General features: G+C 39.5%; 1 protein-coding gene across 2 annotated transcripts in view; it reads left to right on the top strand.

Moving 5' to 3' along the window:
- SLAIN2 (SLAIN motif family member 2) overlaps positions 1-9375 on the top strand; it is a 75278-nt gene extending 65903 nt beyond the window's left edge. For both annotated transcript variants that reach the window (XM_036763091.1, XM_036763090.1), the window contains 2 exons: positions 3458-3779; positions 6187-9375. In XM_036763091.1, coding sequence (XP_036618986.1) covers positions 3458-3779; positions 6187-6253 — 389 coding nt within the window. In that variant the 3' untranslated portion in view covers positions 6254-9375. The remainder of the gene's footprint in view (positions 1-3457; positions 3780-6186) is intronic.
- The last annotated feature ends 6823 nt before the right edge of the window (positions 9376-16198 follow it).

Genomic DNA, 16198 nt, shown 5'->3' with positions numbered 1-16198 from the left:
TAACCACAATAATAATGACTTGGGGCTAGTGAGAGATTAGGGTGTATATAAGCTAGGAACGGGAAAGCTAAAATAAAAAATCTTGGTTGTCCGCTGGCGGTGGGGTAGGTAGATTTGACTGGGTGGAATAAAAAGACTTACTGCCTGGGCACCTGGATCCATGGCCCAAGGGAAGCCAGTTTGCCTTACCTTTTTGACAAAAAAGACCTATGTTATGCTTGTTAAAAACAGATGGAGCAGATTGCTAGTCTTAGGGATTTATTTGGCTTTAGGGGAGGATGGGGCTGATTTTGTTGAGCAATGTGATTTGAATCTGGACTGTCTGGACTTGGGTGGGAAAGGAAGAACCCGTAAGTTGGTTGTCTCTTCCTTTAATCTGAAGGGTGTTGGGAGGGAGCTACTGGCTTTTAAAATGCAGAGGGGGGTAGGGTGGGGAAAGGGTCTTTAGCTATCTCTATACCTTTTGTAAATTAAAACAAATTTCTTGAACATTTGAGTGTTTTAAATTACTGATGGTTGTAAAAATAGTGAACATTTTCATTTACAAAGATAAAAAAAGGATTATATGTGAAACCACCAGTCTTTAAAAAATACTATAGCCAGTTCAGCATGTTAGTTCCAAAGTCGTCTCACTTATTTAGATTGTTTCCTGAACCTCCTTTTGATGATGTCTTGAGCATCCCATCTGTGGCCCCTGTCCTTCCTCACCTCCCCCCCCCCCCCTTCCTTTTGTTGGAGACTTGATCTCCCTATTAAACCTAGGACAGTGGACAGTCACTGGCACGATGGTATCAGAGCTTTGACCAGTTCCATTGAGGGTACCAATCTTACAGTGGGCCCCAGTCTAATGGAATGTGTCCCTTATTAGCTACATATGAACAAGAGATAGATTCTAGAGTTTGGGCTGAAAATGGGGATAGAGGAGGATTGAGAATTCAGCCCTTAAAGATCCACTTAACCCTGAAACTGTGGTTTGCATAAGGCAATATCCTATTCCTTTGACAGCCTGGTTATGCATCTCCAATTCTCCCTTCCCCCAACAGGGGTTCACAGTATGGGTGCCAAACTTAGTGTAGAAACCCATTTGGCTCAGTGTACTGCAGCTATGCTCAGCCTCTGCCTCTTTGGTAACCTGGATTAATAGGAAAGCTTATTAATTACTTATTTGGGGGGGGGCATAACTATCATTAGTTGCTCTGTCTGAAATATTCCCCTCCCCCCAAAACCATGATTCTCTCATGATGTTAGATTATAAAATATATTGAAGTTATAAAGTTCTTAGTCTGTGTGCCGAACAATCTGCAAAAGTGCCGGAGATACAAATAAAAGGAAACAAGTCTCCCTACTCTCAGAGAGATGTTGAATGGATGGAGAGATATTAGGGTAGTCTAACGAGGAAGACAGAACAGCTGAAAATGGGAGAGGTGGGAGGAGAGTGAAGTTTGTACGGCCAAGCAAAACAAATCCACGTACTGGCCAAAATGTGTGCACCTTCTCTACTCCATCACTTTTCTATTGTGGTAGATTAGTCACTGTATTGCTCAGTTAAGTCTTTTAAAGTTATTTTTCATTACAAGTTGTCATTTCGTAAACTGTTCTTGGATTTCTCTCACCTCATCGATTAACTTCATATGGATGTGAGATGACAGTGTTTTACTTTGAATGGGGGTCTGTGGGTTGGATAAGCTAATTCTGGGAGCTTTGGAAAATGGCTCCTACAGCTTAAATCTGCTATCTGACCTCATTTGAAAAGCACCCTTTTCTGTTTATCTTCCTGGATTTAATTGTACATTGCAAACAGTTTACCCACTTTGCACACTGTCCAAGATAAAGGAATTTTAGGTAGTTCTGGTTGGAAACCATTCAGAGGTAGAATTTTACCATTTCAAATCATGTCAAGTGCCATAGGTTGATCAAAGTTGATTTAAAGGCGGGGGGAGGGGGCGGGGGGCAGAGCGGCGGTGGTGGGGAGAGAGTATGTTAGAGTTTTGTGTGTGTGTTGTGTAAATCTATACCTGTATAAATTTCCCTTAGTAACTTCCTCATTTGAAAGTAGAAAGGGAAAGGAAATGAATATTCAGTTTACTATATGCTGTAGATTAATTGCAGACATTTCCTATTTCCCTTATCACCTATTTTTTTTAGCATCAGCTATATACTATTAAAAATACATACATATACATATATATTATATAAAAATAGGTATTATTCATTTTAAAGTTAACTTCTGTCTGATTATCTTATAGGCAAATCTCTTGTTCATTTATTTTCCTGTTCTCTCTCTCTCCCTCTCTCTCTCTCTCTCTCACACACACACACACACACGTATATATGCATGTATATACGTGTGTATATACATATATATTCATATATATGTATAAAAATCTGGACATGATCTTGTTGCAGCCTGTTCACACCCACCATGGTCCTTGGTGTGTATGATAATCATGTTGATTCTTTTAGAGACAGTTGTATTTTGTATCTTGCCATGTAATAATTTGTTAGTGTTAAAAAAGATGGACCTTTCCTTTTACAGGATGCTTGGGGTCACTAAAGGAGTTTTTAACTTTCTGAAAACAATTCTCTGGGCCCAGCTCATTGTCCATCTGGATGGTATGACCCAGATGTACATACTGCTGGCTAAGCTCTGTAGGGTATCCAGTGAGATGCTTGTTGAAATCTGGGTAATGGACATTGTTCATGCACTTGGTCTTTCTTCTGTGGTTGGATAAGCTATAAAATAACTCTTTGAGTATAGCTCTCTTCCGAAAAATTACAAATGGTGAGCAATGGGAAACTCTGAAGATCAAAAACGGACACAGCAAGCATCATTAAGGGTGACAGGTAGTGAGAAAAGCTTCTAGAATGTTGAGTAGATAGATGGCACCTCCCTCTCTGTTGCAAACTTATGAAATGGGAAGCCATGGTCCTGGATTCACTGGATCCTTGGAAGTTTTGGACTCCCAAAATGGTGAGAACACAGGCAAAGAAGGCAAAAGACAGTTCCTACCCTCCTTACAATCTAATGGGGGGAAAGGGATGGAGTGGCAGCAGCTTGGGTGCCCTCTTTAAATGGAACTTCTTGGAGGAGCTGTCCATCCTCCATCTAGAAGAAGGGGGGAAGGGGTCCCAGGGTATGTAATAAGGAGGGTGTGTGTGTACGTATATCATGAATACTTGGAATCAGGAAGATGTGAGCTCGAATCCTGCCTCTACCTCTTTTAGCTCTGACCCTGGGCAACTATGGTATGGATAGTTTCCTGTATTACCTACCTCATAATAAATATATTTATTTTAAGGCACAGTTTAATGTTTATTGCCTTTTTCTCCTCTCCCTACATTACAGTTCAGATAAATAGTTTGTATAAAAAGGAATAATTTAAAATTCTCAAAGATATTGAGTTAGAATGATTTACATGGAAAATTACTCTATTCTTGTTTTTTTATTTTTGTATAGTACCTTCTCCAAGTAAATTTCGCTCCCCTGCAGCGCCATCTCCTTTGGCTCTCCGACAGCCGGTGAAAGCTTTTAATAATCACGGCTCTGGCCCTGTTGGTGGTGGTCAAGAAGCAGCACAACTCACTCAGACTAATTCCTCACCTGGACCACCTGTGGTTCAGAATGCAGTCTCACCTAGTCCTGTCAGCAGCATCAGTAGCACTACTCTCACTAGACCGGCAGGGACCACAGCAATGAGGAGTGGCTTGCCCAGACCTAGTGCCCCTTCTGCTGGGGGAATACCAGTGCCTCGCAGCAAACTTGCACAGCCTGTTCGCAGGTAAGTGGTACAAATGACATGCAACATAGAGTTGGGACTGAATTCAACCTGTTAAAGTATAAATGCAGAGCCACAGGCAAGAACTAAAGATAGGAGGCTAGGTCTAGCTTTAGTAAGTTTTTGGGTTGCTTTAAAAAAGGCTTTGGGAAGGATTCTTGAGAGTTAATGAAACCATTGTGGTTTGGAATAAATTGTCAAAATGCTCCAGATGATGAGTATTGGATCATCAGTCTGGAAAAAGTGATGCTGTTACACATCTGTTTGTTTTGGAAGAGTTAGAAGAAATGATGTTTTTCAATTGGTTTATGATGTTTAATTAAAGAACTGCAATTAAATATTTCCCCAGTTAAGTGCTTACTTAGTTGAAAAAATTTTGTGCCCTATCAAATTGCTCATGATCTCTTACCTTGCCAGTTCTAATTAATTACGTTTTATCGATCAAATGAGATAATATGCCAGGTGCTATATATGAATGCTTATTGCATAATAATTTACTGATAATTCTCAGCTTGCTTGTCCTCTTGGCAGGTTTTCTTTCTGGGTTTTTGCAACACTATGATCTGTCTTGGTCTTTCTCTTTGCCTAACTGATTCAGTCTGTCCTGGTCTTTATACTTTCTCATTTTATCTCATCAGCTTATTTACTTTCTGTCCCCATGCAGATTGACTGTAGATATGTATTACATGTATCACATTGAACCCTCTTTTGAACTTTAGAACTTCGACAGCTCTATGTTCCCTAGGCATCTCACCCAGTATGTCCCAAACAAAACTCCTCTTACTGTGGATGGCACTACATTTTCTCTTAATGTCATCTTTGACTCCTCTTTTACTCTCGCTCTTGAGCGCGCACACACACCCCTCTTATCAGTTGCCAAATCTTTTTGATTTGTCTCCATATCTCATCTACATCCCCCCCACCTTTTTTTTTATTCTCCTATTTTTCTAATCATACAACCACAGCAGTACCTAGTTCAGGCCCTCATGACCTTTATCTCATGAGTTTGGTAGCTCTGCCTGAAGTCTTTCCTCACTCCAGTCAAGTGATTTTCCATAAGTACAGATCTGATGGTGTCACTTTTTGCTCCTGGAGCTCTCTTTACTCAAACTCAAATATAAACTCCTGCTTGGCATTTTAAGCCATTAGCTCTAGCACTTCAGTCCTCTGACACATTATTCCCCTCCATACACTTCTGTCATCCTATTTTTGTGTTGGCTATTCCTCTTGCATCCCTGGTTTTCTTCAAGACTCAGCTCCAGCTTCCCCTTCTGCAGGAGACTGTTCTGATCTCTCCAGCCTTACTTCTAAGCTTACCTTGTTACTGTTTTGTATGTACCCCCTGTAGCACCAATGCGATACCCACCATGGCTGCTATGAATATGCCAGCGTAGTTCTGAATCAAAAAATATGACAGAACCAAAACATTTATTCACACACCAGAGAGCCACATCCATTATAGCAACAAGGAAATCCATCATAGTAACCAAGAAGTCTATATACATTATCATTGCGGGGGCACCGACATCCCCAAGCCTTCCCTCTCTTAGGCCTCTACAACACAAGCTTCCTTAAAATCACTCTCTCTCACTCACTAGTTCCTCTGCCTGCTCTCTCTTTCCCAGCTCTGACTGCTGTCTCACTTCCTGCTCCACCCATTCAACAAGCTCCTCCCCCCGCAGACTCCATGTGACTCAGACTGGTCACAGGGGCCTATTAATGGAAGGGAAAGATCTTCCCATTGCACTAACAATACACCCCCACCCATACACATTTCCCCTCTCCCCTTAGAATGGAAAGCAGAGAATATTGGCCTTTTCTCTTAGCTTTATATTCATTTCCAGCACTTAGCCCAGTGCATGGCACATAGTAAGTGCTTTGCAATCATTTCACCTTATTTTATAGAAAGATCAAGGTAATTTATTGTATCAAGAATTGTTCTCTATTTGCAGTATGTGTCATGATGTTTTACTTGGTTTTATTTATCACTGTCACTTAGTGATTTTCAGATTCTGATTATTATGTCTTAACTTACATCATTCCTCTCTTTAATAAATTTGTTAGAATCTCTAGGCTTTTGGAAAACATAGCCTTTCATTTTACTCTTCCTTTGTTCTAGGACTCTAGGAGGTATTACTATAGATGGACTGGGGAATCTACAAATGGCTAGGGAAGTTTAATTTGTGGAAGGTGGTTGAGAATCCACTATACTTCTTCCACAATCAAACAGCTGTTCAGAATATGGCAGCTCTGGTCTCTTCCATCTTGAGACCTCAGGAAAATGATGCCCAGTCCCATTTATGAATGTGGAAGACTTTGGAGGTTAAGAGAGGGTCCTATTGCTAGCAGCTTAATAAATGTCTACTACACAGCTTTTCAGCTTTCAATAATGTTAACTGTTTTGTTTCAGATCCTTGCCAGCTCCTAAAACATATGGTAGCATGAAAGATGATAGTTGGAAAGATGGCTGTTACTGACCAGCAGAGAAGAATACAGGGTCCACGGCTTTATGGACATCCCTTCATCAGACTAAAAGACAACTTTATATGCAGACTCTTCAGATGTGACTTTGGGATTTGTAAAATCCCAGCCCCTCTCTGTCTTAATTAGCACAAACTGACAGAGATGATCAAGCAGCACTTTAATGACATTTAACATCAGCTATGTTTGGTAATCATACAATCATTCTCCATCGAATCACTTTTAGTTTTGTTTACTAGAAAACCCAGTTAATTTTTGAGTATTTGACAGAGGCCAATGTCTGGGCAAAAACCTTAATAGATGCCAAAGAGAAATGCCCATTTGCATCCAAGAGTGCATCTCTGTGCACAAGAAATATGGTATATTTGAGCTATCCAAAACATTCAGCCTGCTTTAGCTGTATAAAAATACATTTTTCCACCAATAAATGTGTTTTAATGAGAACTAATATTCTGACTACAATCGTCTAAAGTGGTGTTTTCCCTAGTACTCAAATGACAAATTGAAAAACATTTTGGTTTTTTAAAAAAAAAGTATCTTTAAAAGAATTCTTGCAGCAATTATTTTGGAGATTAACTAAAGAAATGGTTTACCCTAGTAGACATGGCATTATCTGATCCTAAGTTGTGGATGTAGCTAATATAAATCACCAACATGAGTTAGTATTATAGCCTGCATCCTGCATGTTGCATTGACATATCAGAATTTTGTTTTTGTTGCCAAAAGGGCTTAGTATCACTTGTACAATCTTTCCAAACTTCATACTTCCTGGCTCAGGAAAGATGACCGTCACTATTTAAGCAAGCTTGTTAACATGCTGTTCACTATTACAGAATTGAGAGGTAATTTTGGTAGTTGTATTAGCAGGTTTCCTTGATAGAAAAAGAGCAAGTTCTGCTGTCTTTTCATTCTTGATTATCACACCTCAGTGCTTAGCCTGGAACAAAACTATACAATAACAGCGGAGGAAAATCTATGCACTTACACAATATTTCTGGACATGGTAGTTGTACTGTTGATACCAAATGACATATAGTTATGTTTCATGGTATGACAAATAGCTTGCTGAATGAATTTTTTATGCTTTAAAATTTTTTTTGGAGATGTCCCTTAGAAGATGTATTCTGCCTTATATCTGTTTTTTGCATTATTGCTAACATTTTGAAATCGATGCATATGTTTACAAAATGTTAAATTCTTCCCATATAATGGCTATCAAATTTACCTTTGTCTATACTTTTCATTGGTTTCACCCATCTGGTTGTCAGACCTCTGCTTTACAGGAGACTTTTCTGTTTGTTTTTTAAGTGTTTTTTTCCCCCAGTAGATTTAGAAGACTGGGACTTTGGTAGCCTAAAAAATATTTAGATAACCAAACATAAGTTCTAATGTCTGTAAAGCAAAGAAACAAGCTGGCCAAAGTAAGTGAAATAGGAGCGGGAGGATTGGTAGGCAAGGGAATCTTTTGGTAGAGCCTTGAGTTTTATGGATTAAAAAAAAGGACAAAATACACAGTAAAAATCCCCATTTACAAATACCTAAATATCACCTATAACATCAATCTTCATTCACTTAAAACAAGAATAAACTAATCCTTTTCATTCCAGTGAAATACGAAATTCAATAGTGGTAGAGTAGCCTAGGAACACCACACCACAAGATGAGGAGCCACGAAATATGTGCCAGAGGCAAAGAAAATAGGAAGATAAGGAAACTAGAAAGTACTAGACCACAGCTCAGATGATACTTATACCCTTGCAGACTGGTTTCATGCGGTTTGTCCTGCCGTGAAACCCACTAATTGCTTCTAATACTAAGGTGGCTTGTGACTACCTTTTCCTACAACATAGCCACAAGATATATTTCAGTATTGAATACTCAAGGACAAATGGCAGCAAGGCTTTCTGTAGCTCAACAACCTTGTACTACTACCAAATGACTTTCCCTCTGAGCATCTTGTTAACATAGGCCAGCTGTAGCGTAACATCTACATGGGTGATGTCACTTAAAGCATATAAGTGAAAGAACTAGCTATTGCCATAAAAACAGGCCTGTTTTCAGTGCAACGCAACATTGCAAAAAATATGCTGCAGTCTAATAGGAATTTTAATTGATCTATTGTGAAAAAAAGTCTTTCAGTTTGAAAATGAGTTTCAAAAGGAATATTCAGGTTATTTAACTTTGTTTTTAAATGGCTGCATCTGAAAATATATATATTTTTAAAATTCAACTACTTCATCACTTACTAAAAAGGTATTCTGAACTTGGGTTTGGTAAAGCAACCTTTTTACCTGCTGTTCTACTACCACAGACATTTGGCTTCTGGTTTCCTGAAGAGAAAAATTGATTTTTTTTTTAAATAGGAAGCCTTTGTGCACTGCCAATTTTTCTGTTTGGGGAAATCTAAGGACTCTCTGTGGTTAGATTTATGGAAGAAATGTGGATTTGATAAACTAGTGCCTATGATTTACTTAACTTATGTTTGATATATAGTAGGATTTTATGAATGTGGATTTTTTTTTTGTGCCAACAGCTCTGAACTGTCACTTATATGTAAGCAGAAAGCTTTGAGCTCTGCTTCCAAAGTTATTTAATTTTTCCAGTGTTTGGATGTTATTTTTTGTAAGTGTGTTAATAAAAAGTGTAAAAATTAGAAAATATAAATATTCTTAACTCTTAAGCATTTGCTGGATCATTTTTCTATAAAACCTATTTGTATAATATAAAACACTCTTAAGGGTTGACTTTTTCTTCAGTTTTCAGACCCTGGAATCACATTTTGTAAAAAAATAAAATAAAAAAATTGGGGACCATTCATAATTGTCACAGAGATAATTTTTAACGTTAATATCTCAGCCAGTTTCCATACTGATTTTATCACTTTTTATAACGTTTTCAAAAAGTCTAATTGGATATGTCTGTGGCCCCTGGATATGTGTATATGTAGTAATGATCCTAGACTATGTATGTTTAAACTTTTTATCGAATTAACTGTATAGGTGTCCATTTTTTGACATTATGCATGGTCCTTTTAGATCACATGAAGTTTGATTTGCAGACATTTCTATAGATTAACTTGTATATGTGGTTGTCTCCTTAATAAACAGCCTGACCATAATGTTTACTGTTAAATTTATACTCATTTTTGCAAGTGTTTCATCAGTACCTAAAACAGGTAAGATTCCATAACTTTTTTTAATTGAATACAAACCAAAGTTATATCCATTTTTAATTTGTAGGCTTTGTAGATAATCTAATCCTTCATTTTCTGTGTCATTAATAGTGAAAGAACACTGTAGTGGAGGTCAGAAGGCCTAGGGTCTAGTCCTAGCCACACCGCTGGGTAGATGGGTGACCTTGCTAACTGCAGCAGCAAATTCCTTCTCTGAGCCTGGTTTTCTCATCAGTAAAAATCAGAGGGTTGGACTAGATCTTCTCAAATCCCTTGAGAAGCTCTTCCATATGTGGATTATCAGACTGGCTTGTTCCTGGGTGATTTCCTTAAGAGCTGCAACCTTATTTTATCAAATGAAATAATATATAAAGGCAAACCTGCTTCTAAGGGGGAAATGCAACAATGAATTAGAAACCAAATTAGCTTTTATTGTCTATATCTTGACAAAGGTGTAAATTCAAGAAATGTTCAGTTTTACACATCCTGGCAGAGATGGCAGAATTGATTTTTTTGGACATCTTGAGAAATGTCTTGAGATACATCACAAAAACATAGTTTAGTTTAGAGCAGGGCTGTCCAACCTTAGGTTTTTATTGAAACAATAGACAATATATTTTGATTTGCCATTTTAGTGAGAGCTCTGCCGTGGCTCGGCTTCGTTTACTAAAGCATTTATATATATATATTTCTATGCTTGTAGGCGGCCGCATGCAGGCCGCATTTTGGACAGCCCTGGTTTAGAGCATTCTACCGTTGTAGAATGAAGCTATTTTAAAATGATGCTTAGGAGAAATGATTATGTATTTCTAAAAATCTCAGTAAGCTTTTCAACATTACTATCATATCAGTGCCTGGAAGACAACTGTTAAGCCCAGATGCTACTGAATGTCCAGGAAGGTGTGTGCTGTGACTGACTTCTTGACATCTTGTGGTTCATTCAGAGCATGTGCTTAGGGAGAGTGGAGATTATCAGTAACTAGAATAGAGGGAGCTATCTAGATAGCTTTTGGCTTAGAAGTTTTCCCAAACTAAGCTGGTCGTAAACACTTTTAGGTGTGGAATACACTCAAGGGACTTAGGTGATACAGCTGAGAGCAATGACCTGCTGCCTGTGATTTTTGTAAACTTCATATTCAGAGGAACAAACATTGTTAGCACTGAGTTCTTATAAAAGATGAACACTGTTCACATCACAAAAGAATTTAGGGAACACTGAGGATGGATCCCCAAACTTGGGATTCAGCAGGATTGGTACAGAAGCAATATTTGAGGAAATGGTGCATTAGTTTGTGTCGGGGGAAAATTACCAGAAGGGCAAGCTGTGACTTGATATTTCTGCAATAAATTCATTTGTCATATTTATGAATGAGCATGGTCATAGTATAAAATCATTTTGTATATAAAATTTTTTGATGTTACAGAGACTCTCAGCTTCAGTCAGACTTAACTGACTCAAAAGTGATAGACCACCTAGGTCCAATTCTGTGAAATTATTTTTTCTGCCAATTCCTGTTGTTTTTCTATTAAGTGTAAAAAAAAATGCAAAGGGCCATTTAAAAAGCACTGACATCTCCAGAGATGCAAATGTGAATCTGTACTTGTGAGAAGCACAGTAAAACAAAGTCCATTAGGAGGCTCTGGCCAGAAGGATCTCCAAAGTTAAGAATTTGTTAATAAGCTACAGGCCAGTCATTGTGCTAGGGACCGTCATGGGAAACAGTATGAACATATCTAGAAAAGATAAGAAAAGGGTAATTTTGAGGGGTTTGCATTTGGAATGATCAGGAAAGGCCACCTAGTGCCTGGATTCTTGAAGGCAGAGGTGAGGGCACTGCATTTCCAGGCACAAGGACCAAGCCAGTGCAAAAGCAGGAGAGACAGAAGTAGAAGGCCGGTCAGCCTGCACCACTAAAGGGCAGAACAAATACAGCCAGCAAAGTAGGTTGATCCTAGTAATGGGGAGCCACTGGAGTTTACTGAGCGAGAGAGTGACATGGACAGACTTGTCCTTTATGACTCTCACCTAATGGAGGATGGTTTGAAGAAGAGAGACATTTGAGGCAGGGAGACCAATGGGGTAGCTACTGGTATGGACTGGATTAGATGGTGAGTAGAAAGGAAGGGAAGGATCCAAGGGCTGTAGAGGTAAAACTGGCTACTTGTTGGCTACCAGTTGACCATGTGAGGGGAGAATGAGAAGTTGATAACACTGGGGTTTGTACTTGAGTGACAGGAAGGAAGGTTTGGAAGAGTGGTGGAGGCTTAAGAATGAGCTGTTCTAGGGACAAGTTGCTTGAGACTCCTCCAGGGCATCCAGTTATTAAGTCCCAGCAGCAGCTGGTGAGGCATAAAAGAGGCCATTGGGGGGTGGGGTTACTTAAGGCTGGTGGATAATGTCATTTGTATAGAGATGAAAACTAAGCATGTGGGACCTATGAGGTCACAGAGAGAAGAGACCTCCGGACCCAGTACAACCACAGGAAGTGGGCTAGGGTTGAGGACTCAGCAAGGAGTGTGCAGTGTAGTGGAAGAAGAGAGAAGCAGCCAGCTATAGGCAGTCAGCAGTGTCCAGTGCTGCACAGAGGGCAAGAAGGATTCAGATTCAGATTTGGCAATTACAATCTCGCTGGTGACAGGAGAGAAAGATGAATTGGAAGCCAGTCTACAAGAAGAGGAGTGGGGGAGGGGGGGTGGAGATGAAAGAAGAGTCTTTTAAGAATTTGGATGTGAAAAGAGATGTAGAATAATATAGGTCAAGTGAGGGGCTTCTAAGCATGGGGGAGACCTAGGCATGGTTTGTAGATGGAAGAGAATGAATCTTTAGACAGGGAGAGTTAAGATTAGAGAGATGATGCTTAAGGATAAGGGGAAAGGACAGATTGAAGGTATAAGGGAGGTACAAGTCTGACATTCCCTTTGTCAGAGACTGGAGTAAGGACAAGAGAACAGAAGATAAATGCTAGTTTTGAAATGCAGAGTAAGGGGAAAAAGGGAACTGAAAGCAAATGGTCTCAATTTATTAGTAAAGTATGAGGTAAAATCTTGCTTAGAGGAAGGGAGGTGGTGTAAGAAAGGGAAGTGTCACAGAATGAGCTGGAGAGAGGTACAAGAACTGCCTTGTAGCAGCGAGGGCCCAGGTGGGATCAGAACAAATCTGTGGTGAATCTTCAAGGTGAATTCTGAAGCAGAACTGATCCGAGGTGGGTGCAAGCACGATGAGCTTGAAAGGGGAAGGATGTAAATCAGACTATCAAACTACACATAATTCACAATGTTAACAATTTTACAGAGAGCTGCCCTCAAACCTAAGACGACTTTGTTTTAAAATCTTTGTGACTGGGTGACTGATCTGGGCAAGTAATATAACCTTCCAGTCAAGTCAACAAGTATTTGTTAAATGCCTGCTACGTGTCAGACACTGTGCTAAGTGCTGGGGATACAAACCAGTGCAGCTAACGCTCTTAAGCTGCAGACTTAAGAGGGAATTTCTCCAATGGGAGTTCTCTATAAGACCAAAATCGGGTGCAGTTTCTATCCCTAATCTCGACTTTACATGCACTTTAACATATTATTGAACCAGCACTTGGGTGAAAAGTAGTTCATTCTATAGTGCCTCACACCTTACAGGAATTCAGTAAATGTTTCTGGAATTGAATTAATGTTTCTCATTTTGTGTCAGTTTACTTGGGGGCATCCTAAATAAAAGAGATGCAGTATTTCACTCTACATATCACATTTGCAACTCTGTAGAACGCTGGGCAAGAGCACCTTACTTACTATTTATTAGGGTAGCAAAGTAAGACAAGTATTCCCTGATAAGAGCAGCGTGCATTTTTAATAAGGAAACTAAAACTGTCTTTCCAAGTCCTTTAATACTTAAACAATGGTTCAGATGGAGCTGCTCTGCACTGGCCAGGGTTTGAGGGGTTTGTTTCTCCTGTGAAGCTCTACAAAATAGTAGCTGACATTCTTATGGCCGTTTTACAAAAATTATGAGTATCTCTTTAACTGAATTTGAAAAATCGGCAAATAGGGTTCTTATTCAGTAGCAAATGACACTTTCCTGTAAACCATGAAGATTTAAAAAAAAAACAAGTAGAAGCAAGAAAGGAAACATCAAGCACCTACAGGCATTATGCCAACTACTTTATTTAATCTTCAACCCCAGGAGGTTAGGGGCTGTTATTATTCCCGTTTTACAATTGAGGAAACTGAGGCAGACAGAAGTTAAGTAACTTGCCATGGATCACAAAGCTAATCATAAGCGTCTGAGGCCAGCTTTGCGCTCAGGTCTTCCTGACTCCAGGCCCAAGACTTTATCTACTGCGCCACCTAGCTCTACCTTTTATTGATTAAGCAGAAGTTTTATAAAGGCTGGCTTTGGTGTAATAACTGAGCACCTACTATGTTCCAGGTACTCTTCAAAGCGCTACCCTCCCAGGAGCTAGCTCCCTTCCTCTTGTGAAAGAGCTGATTCATGAGAGTTTGAGTGTCACGACTGCCCAAGGTGATGATGGCAAAGAAAGCTTAAGCTGTGCAAGAAAGAATGTGGTCACAGTAACCAGCTAAACAGCTAATCTTTATTACTTCAACTAAAGAGGAGAAATTCTGTGTGACCTCATTTAGTTTTTTCTGTTAGAGATCAACATAATGGAGATATCAGACTTCCCAAGAGCCTTTGTTTTCCAACTATTAACAAATTTCTGGATCAAAGATTAGGGCCTTTGTACAGGGCAGAAACTCAATTAGCATGAATTGCTGCTGGGGTCTCAGAGAGGATACTCATGGCTAAAGAGAATGATTTCTACTTTGGGAGGACTCCAATGTTGAAATAACTAGATGTGCTCAGAATTAGGCCACCACAGGCAAGCTTTGGGGAAATGGAAGTCATGAAATAACAAGTAATTATTTAAATATCACACACCTTGTAAAATAAGATCATGCACATAAAATAAATTGACTTATAAAGGATGCTCCCAGAGTATTAGTGCAGTTTAAAGCAAGTGAGAACAAAATTTCTCTTCAGAAATAAAACCCATGTTTATCCTATTATACAAAAAAAAAGTTAGGAAGTGAAAAGTTATTTTAAAGTGCAGATAGAGGCAAAACCCAAAGAAAAATAGAAGAAAAACAATCAGGCAAACAAGGTTGCCTTTGTATTCCCTGGACACATTTAGTGTTCAGTTTCTATAAAGAGTAAACTCCAAAGTGTTAACACTTGGAAGAAAAGTTAGAAACCATTACTTCATTAGTGATCAGACTGTCTTGGTGATCTAGTGAAACTGCTTCTATCTTAATGCCTTAAATGACTGCCAGAAGTACAGGGCTAAGGCAGCCATACTGGGGTGAATTAAAGTTATGTAAAGGGGATAGCTGCTTTATGAAACAGATCAAAGAGCAATAAAGAGAAGAGGGCTCTGTCTGTGCTGCCACTGTCACCACAATAGTGAATGGCCCCCAGTCCACAGGACCAGTTTCATACTGCAAAGACTGCTGGTGTAGTAGCAGTGGATAAGACTCGACCTGGAGTCAGGAAGACCCTGATTCAAATCCAACCATAAGCACTGACTAGCTGGGTGACCCTGGGCAAGCCAATTACAGGCTTCTTCAGTTTCCTCCTTTGGAAAGTGGGATAATAACAGCAATTAACTCCCTAGGTGGTTGTGGGGACTGATGAGGGGGTATTTGCAAAGCGTCCTGCAAACCTTACAGTTACATACATGTTAGCTACTGTTATTATTGTTATGTGCTCAGGGGTAAAGGTGCCTTGAAGCAGTCAGCGCCTATACCGACAAGAAACAAAACGTTGTTTTAAAAAAGGCCTGAACGACAGAGGCACCAAGGCTTGAATGTTTTCGTTGGCAGAGCCGGGCATGGAGAGATAGGAGCATTCTGAAGTGGGAAGAGAGAAGTAAAGAAAGGGCCAGGTGGTCAGTTCTATGCTTCACCCTTTGAAATAATTGTTTGCATAATAAAACAATTGAAATGTTAAATTTATAACATTTATATTCCTTATTCTCCTATTGGCCGTTTTTGGAGGATAAAAATTTTCTGTAAAGCAAGCAAGCCATAACTATGTAAAGGATTTCCCATGTATGAGAAGCTAAGTGATGCCTGAAGATGTAAACACGCCACTTGGAGGAGAGCCACCTCTTTATGTCATATAGAGGTGAAGAAGTGTGGGGAGGCAGGAGACACATTGGGAATGGCAGAATAGGAAGGGAGAAGAGGGAACCTGGGGTTTTTCACTACAGTATGAAGCTGAGAGAGGGAGACAGGGGGGTACCATGGTAGGCCTGAAAAGATTTGGATAGTCACTGTACTGAATGAAATAAGTGGATTTGGATGTGGTTGACACATCATTCAGAAAGCCCAAGTAGGGATACCCGAGGAGCCCTGGCAACTAGTACTGTTGTTAAAATCAGTCACTTATTACCTGCCTGGGTGACCAAGCAAACTGGGGATGGAGAAGAGTGAAACTATTTCCCAATAGTAATGCAGTTTATAGGCTAGCCCTAATGTATAAGGCCTAGTTATATTGGTGTTCAGCTATTTAACAGTGACTGAAATGCCTGGTAGTGGGTCTTTAAAGGGATGGTCTGTTAATTGACAACACTGCTGATGGTATAAAGGGTGATGGGAGTCACAGCTATTTAAAAAGATGAGCTGTAATAGAAAAGACTTGTATGGAGCGATATCTTTCTCAAGAAACCCCTCACTGAATACTCCTGTGATATCAGTGTCCATGGCACAGAAAGGCAGCCTT

The sequence above is a fragment of the Trichosurus vulpecula genome, chromosome 6 (genome assembly GCF_011100635.1).
Source record: "Trichosurus vulpecula isolate mTriVul1 chromosome 6, mTriVul1.pri, whole genome shotgun sequence".
Lineage (NCBI taxonomy): Eukaryota > Metazoa > Chordata > Mammalia > Diprotodontia > Phalangeridae > Trichosurus > Trichosurus vulpecula.
Note: the sequence above shows the minus strand (reverse complement) of the source record. Positions and strands in the feature narration are given on the sequence as shown.